At 35.5% G+C, this 7,491-nt stretch overlaps 1 protein-coding gene across 1 annotated transcript; it reads right to left on the minus strand.

The window, feature by feature from the left end:
- Nucleotides 1-4,388: 4,388 nt before the first annotated feature.
- Nucleotides 4,389-5,865, minus strand: LOC142505912 (putative aspartic proteinase GIP2). Its single transcript, XM_075619056.1, has one exon. The coding sequence runs from the start codon at nt 5,814-5,816 to the stop codon at nt 4,554-4,556; it is 1,263 nt and encodes a 420-aa protein (XP_075475171.1). The 5' UTR covers nt 5,817-5,865; the 3' UTR covers nt 4,389-4,553.
- Between the last annotated feature and the right edge of the window lie 1,626 nt (nt 5,866-7,491).

Raw genomic sequence — 7,491 nt, forward strand, 5'->3', positions numbered from 1 at the left:
CTGTAAAATAGCCTATTACTTGAAGTTAATTAATTAGGGTGTATTTGATGGTAGTATTGTGAATTAAATACACCAAAATATTAAATTGTTGAACAATACGAATTTATAATATAGTTTTATATTTTGTTGAATTAATTATTGTTGGGCTATTTGATGTTATATATTGAGACTGTTATGATTGTGTTGATACGGTGACAATGATCTAATAATTGTTGTTGAATTATTTAGATACAGCATAAGCCTCGGGATCAAAGAAATAGCCAGATTTTATATATACTCGATTATCAGGTACGTGTTGACGTACGAGCATATGTTGTTATTGTTTAGTATTGATGAATACTATTGCGTTGAACGATGATAAATCACTGTAATTGGGTGATTTGATATTATGTTTGCTGTTGTTTATTATTGTTGATGTTGTTGGCTGTCGTTGTTGGGAGACGTCACGTTGATGTTGTTCGTTCAACGATATTGCTGTCGCCAGAGTTGGGGTGCGACGTATCGTGGATGTTATTCGTTCGACGATATTGCTGTCGCCGGTGTTGGGGTGCGACGTATCGTCGATGTTGTTGTTCGTTCGACGATATTGTTGTCGCCGGAGTTAGGGTGCGACGTATCGTCGATGTTTTTGTTGCAGTGTGATGTTGTTGAGGTTGTTGATGGCAGATTATACAGAAACGGCAAAGGAGGTATTTCTGTTATGATTTAAGTTATATTTTATGTTGTTAATATAACTGTTATGTATTACGATGATGATTGTTGTGTATGCTCACCCTTTGGGGGCTATTTCTGTTTGACAGGTTGCAGGACTATGCTGTGAGACATAATAGAGGAGAAGGACTAGGTGTGTCTAGTCAAACAGTCCTGCAGTTAATAGTAGATAGAGACAGTATAGTTTATCGTCTTAGTTGAGTTGTGTGTATGTATTTATTATATTTTTTCTGCTGCACTTATGTAGATAGTGTGATGATTGCACTATTTTGTAGTATATGCATTATAATATTACGTCGTTAAAATGAAAATTTTTATACATATGACGTCACATATTGTATGTGGCGAGGTTTGGGGCGCCACAATGGCTTGGCTATTTGAACTGAAAAATAAAATGAGAGTAGAGAGCACACATGTTTTTTTCTGAATATTCGGAGAACTCAAGCTCTTACTGTTAGAGTAGATGCCCTGCAAGCCAACGGTTGGCTACGGAATTTATTGACTCAATTGAAATAAACAATCTTATTTTAATATAATTTAACTTTTTATGGTCTTGTTATACTTTATCTGTATACCCATGCAAACAGCATAGATAAAGTCCTTGATTATGTTTTAATACAAATGAATTGTATTTCGATGTTGAAACTCATTCGTAATCACTGCATATTCTAAATTCGTTCCTAGTCAATTCAGCCGCATAAAACAGGGATAAAGGTCGCTTGAGCTCGAGACTAGCATCTGTGATGTTGTGTACTGCGTTTCTTGGTAAGGGCATAAAGATGTCCAAACATGCAGATGGGTAGTCATATGATGATTGTACCGAACAACCCTCCCTCGGACTTTCCAAGTGGTTATCATTCATCGAGAGGATAAGTCTGTGGTTATGATTGTACACCATTAGTCCTTACGACCCGGGCCAACACTGAGGCTCTATATGCTAGGGCTGTGCTTTGACTCGTTTACCGGCTCCAGAAGAGTCATCAGGTGGCGAGGTTGGGTACAGTTGCGACACATATAGGAGCCAGTGCATTGTAGTCGGGGATTCACCGCTCACCTACGGGTGTGGATATCCTGTGTGATCTGATGAAATAATAGTGCATGGAATCTCTGGCCAGAGTATGAGATGTACGTTAGAGAAGAAGTTCTCAAATAGTACACGCGATGCCACTATTATAGTTATCACATAGTTATCGAATTATTATGCAACCCTCGATGAACCAATGGTTGCAGATTCGATCGGGATATATGAGATGAAGGGACCGTACTGTACGTTAATCATATTCGACTGGTTCTTGCAGGCACTATTAGTGATACCTAGGGGATCATGGGGCGATGCTACTAGACGCTCTTACCATGATCCGATGGGTGCTATCAGAAATGAGTTCTGACATTCTTGATCAAGGTGTTGATGAAAAGAATGGGGCTAACTAGGGTAAGCCTGAATAAAAATAAATGTTATTCTGAATCACAAAGAGTTGTGAACCCACGGCTAACTAGTATCCCTGAACCATTGGGGGTCACACAAGTACTGGATTATTTTGTCCCCGTTGAGAGAATAAATTCAAGGAGTTGAATTTATATTATGATATAATAAATTCAAGGAGTTGAATTTATGATAATTAAATTTTGAGAAAATAAATTCAAGGAGTTGAATTTATGAGATAGTAAATTCAAGAATTTGAATTTATGAAATTTGGAGAGAATAAATTCAAGGAGTTGAATTTATAAAATTTGAGAATTTAATTTATTAAACTCAAAAGTTGAGTTTATTAAATATTAAATTTTGGATGTGATAAATTCAAGGAGTTGAATTTATAATTTAAATATTAAATTCAAATGTTGAATTTATAATGGATTTAATTAATTAATTAAACTAGTTGGACTAGCCCAATTAATTAATCAAGCTCATTAATGTTAATTATAATTATTAGGTCATGGCTTGATTATAAAAAGGAGTAAGTAAGCCATAACTCTAGCCTCCAAGAGACCACAATTTCTTTCCAAAATGTTTCGGTGATTTGAAAGAGAATAAGATTTGGGATGCAAATATTTTAGAATCTTTAATTGACTTAATTAATGAGATTAATTAAGTAAATTAAGGATTAGAAATAAATATAAGAATTTGATCCTAATTTGACAACCACAAGGCATCCGAAATTTCTTTCTGAAAAATTGCTTTTCGGCTCTTCAAATTTTCGAAATAGTGCTCTCGAAAATTCCTTCAAAAAGCAAGAAAAATTTGGCTTTGAAAATTGAGTCGAATTTTTCGTGTTATATCTCTACGCAAAAGTTTTTCTAAATTTCTAGTGCAATTTAGAAGAGCAACAAATATTCCAGTCATGGACCGGATCAGAAGACCGAAGAATGTTCGTAGCGATTTACAACAAGAGCTATATCCGCTAATACCGGAGTAGTTGGAGCCACGTGATCTAATTCACAAAGGTATAATTTTCTAAACATCCTATGAATGTTTTGTTAAAATCATACGAGCGCCCAAAGCAAAACATATTTTGATTGTCAAAATAAAATAAAATTTTTAAAACTTCCGCTGCGTTTGGGCGTGTAGAAAATCGAGATTTAACACCTACATCACTCATTCTTTCTTTTGGAAGGCTCACGCTAGAAGGCTTTGGATAGTATAAGTAATTTACAAAATCCTAGTTCATTTTGGACATAAATACTACCAAACTGAAACTTCTAGTATACCTCCACTAAATGAATAACAATATACAGACTACTATTAAATACAATGAATTATAATACATCGATATCCTAGCACTTAATGATCCTCGATGATCATATTCAATTTTTTGTAAAATTTTCTCGACTAATTGTGTTTAGTTCAGATACTTGAAAGTCTGAATGCTTGAATCTCTGTAAAAGTCATAGAACTTTACTAAACTGAATTCATTCTCTGTTTATAGACTCTGAATCCAACTGTCTTGAGATTCAAAAAAATCCGTTCAAAAAAAAAAGTATATGTTGGCTTGTCTTTTGTCAACATTCTCTGATAATCGTACACTATTGCGGCCAGTTTTGTATAGTTTACAAAAAACTAACAACAACAAATAAGCTTGACTACAAGATAATGAGTAAGTGTAATAAGGTGCACAAAGATTGATGAACCTCTCGATGATCATATAAATAGTTGTTTAGCGTGTTTAAGCATTTTGAAGATGACTCTTTCCGAAAGACCGCAAATTTTTGAGAAAATTTAGAGTATGCAAAAATAATCGACTAAACCAATCTAATATGGAAATTTTATTTAGTTAATTTGAAATTTGGATATTCTATTTTTTTTTTTACCAAAGAACTTGTACTTTTATTCGTATCGACAAATGTACTTGATTACAAGCTCTACTAACCAAATAGGAAAATCATCAGTCTTCCACACAAAAGATGAAGGGGAATAAATAGCAAAAAAAGCGAGCGAGTGCACAACGTCATTCGTCGTGCGCATAATATGTTCTAGATTTAAATGGCCTTGAGCTGTCAGGATATTTCTGATGTTTGTAGCAATAGCTCCAATATAACCATAATCTTCCTTTGAGCAAGTGAATGCTTGCATTGCCAACAGAGCGTTGGTGTATCCTTAAATTTTGATTATCTATTAACTGAATCCCTTCATCAATGGAATGAGTTCTACAGCTCCAATGTAACCATAATCTTCCTTCGGTTTATTGAAAATATTGCACAATTCGATTTAGTTAGCAACCAAATCGACCAAAAAGCTTTTTGGATTTGCACATATTGATATTATACAAATACAGATACAATTATTATATTATGAAATAGCGCACATAAAATTTATTATATCGATAATAAATCCCCGTTTTGTTGTCTTAAACGCGGGAGCAGCTTTTTCCATGGGCCAAAAGGGAAGAACTGAACTGAAGCTGTGAAGAAACCAAATCAAACACCAGCAAATTCTCCTCCAACTGATGAGTTCCTATAACGATCGAAGTCGTCGGCCACGCAGTTGCAGGCTTTGGCCTTGGCGCGGCTTCCACAAATCCAAGGCACGATGTTCTCCGATCGATTTCAACGATGGAATTTGCTCCATTGATCCTCCAGTACACATCAATTCCAGGCAAAACCAGGTCGATTTGCGGCACCGCAGGCCCTGCTGCTGTCTTAGAAATCGAGCTCGAGCTGAAACATGCCCTGAACGGCGCCACAGCAGCCACGCTTTTTATCTTCATGTCCGAGGCCGCTTTGACGAAAGCACGCGTAAGGGGTTTGTAAATGGACGTATGAAGAGACGTGTAGTTTTGAATTGTGCTGATTTTAGTGCCACCGTTTCCATCTTTGTCAAAAGTGAAGTAAGAATCCTTTACGGACAGGGTCTCTCCATTGACCCTAATGGATTTCACGCCGATAAAATACTCTACCGCTGCATCACCCACCGCGTGAACCGGCGACGTGCTCTTGGGGTTTATGATCAGAGGCGTGGACTTGAGCAAAGGGGATATGTCGGGTTTACTCGACGAGGAAACGTCCCCTATGGACAACTTACCCAATCCCGACGAAGGGAGGCAAAGTGAGAACTTATCAGGCAAATTCAGCTTCCCTGTCACCTGTTTATGCAAAGAAATTTGGGTCCTGGCGAGGCCTAACATGCCAGTGGTGCCACTCGCCAGGCCTTGCAAGTAATCATTGCTCGAACAAGAGAAGATGAATTGGGGCACTTGTACATTTTCCTTAGCATACAATGTGTCCTCATAGTATCCCTCGCCGGAGAGGAATTCTTCGAATGGATTGAAATTGGTGGAGCCACAGGTGTTGTTGGTGCAGCCGGGGCGCGGGTCTGAACGATGACACTCGACTATGCATCCCTGCCCCTTGGCCAGCTCGCATTTGCTCGAGTCACAAGGGATTGGGGAATACGAGTTCGAGGTGTAATTGTCGCACCCGAACCACAAGAACTCGGCGCCTAGGTCGATGACCGTGTTTATATTGGTCCGGTTACTGCCCATTTGGAAGGTGGTGTAGTGTTGCAGCGTTTTCGGGTCCTTCCGAACGGGAAGGTATAGACCATTTTGAGCATTCGCCGAAGAAACGAGAATGGCGAGCAAGACAAGAAACGAATAATGGAGAGAACCCATTGTAATTGCAAAGTTGGATTAATGTTTTTTGGATGAGAAGTGATATCGTGGGATGGAGAATTTATAGAGCTTTGAGAATGTAACAACAGATCATCTTTCCGAGAGAAGGTCAAAGTTGAGGGGTCGCAAGTGGCTGCTTCACAAAAAATACTTGCTGGCTTTTTTCTCTTTTTTTTTTCCCCAGGTATCGAAATCTAAGTATCTTGCAAATCATGGAATTTCAATTTACACTTCATTTTATATTATTTATATTTTATTTTATATATAAAATTTATTCACAAATAAAGTGCAACTAACAAAAAAAACACAATTTAAAATTTAATAATAATATCGATTTTTTATGGATATTAATCACATATGTAATATAAATATTTTATAACATGTTATCAAAAATATTTAAAATATTTAGTCAATATTAGGGGTGGATACGGTACGGTATACCGTACCGAACTACGGTACCGTATACCGTACCGAAAATATCGGTATGAAATTTTTCCATACCGATACCGATACCGAAAATTCGGTATACCGCATGTGCGGTATACCGAATTTTCGGTATGAAAAAAATTCATACCGGTACTGTACCGACACCGAAAACTTTATCGGTATACCGAAAAAATTGTCGTATACCGAAATTTTCGGTATACCGATTTTTTCGGTAAGTTCGATATTTTTTCGGTACGGTTTTTCGGTATTTCGGTATTTTTTTCCACCCCTAGTCAATATTTAATCATCTAATAATGATAAGAGTTTTGATTTTTGGAAAAATATTAATTTATGTTTTAAATTTTTGATAGATAAAATAATATATGATTTCTAAATATATTTTTTCTATTTTTCTTTGAGTAGATCTCTTGTGGACGGTCTCACGAATCTTTATCTGTAAGACGGGTCAATCATATCGATATTCACAATAAAAATAATACTCTTAGCTTTAAAAGTAATATTTTTCATAGATAACCCAATAAGAGATCTGTCTCACAAAAGACGACTCGTGAGATCGTCTCACACAAATTTTTGTCATTTCTAATTTGTAACAATTTACTCCGTAAAAATATCTAATACGAAGATAAAAAAAAATTGAAATCAAAAAATTGTTATCATCGTTGAGTGATCTCAAATAACATAAACATTTTATATAATAAATTTCTATAATAATATTTAAATATTGAATTTAAGATAAAGTATACGAGGCAAATCAATATTTATTAATGGTCGTCCATCCACCAAGGTCAGACACAGTTAATAACCTTTCCACGTGGGTTCACAATATCCATTCGTCCAATCGTCTTTGTTTTTTTTTAAGCCTCCAATCGTCATTTCGAGTGTATGAATTTTTGTTTCTAAAATTTAGTTAATTCATTTATATGTACTCTTACTAAAAATTAAATAATGTATGGAATATTCTTGGTTTTAAACTTTTATTAATATCCCAATGAAACGTTCATTAAATAGGAATTTAACGAACAAAAAAATTTATGGCAACATATATAATAACATTTTATTGAATTATATAATCGCTTCTCATCTAATTTGAGGATTTCTTAAAAAGTGAGGATAAAAAAGGTGAGATCCATAGAATAGAAAAAGTCTCTCTGTCGAAAATAACGTAGAGAAAATTTTAGATTTCGAAATCTTTTGTATTTTCGGAGTGCATACATATTGTCGTCGATAA

Source organism: Primulina tabacum, chromosome 10, assembly GCF_025594145.1.
Source record: "Primulina tabacum isolate GXHZ01 chromosome 10, ASM2559414v2, whole genome shotgun sequence".
Lineage (NCBI taxonomy): Eukaryota > Viridiplantae > Streptophyta > Magnoliopsida > Lamiales > Gesneriaceae > Primulina > Primulina tabacum.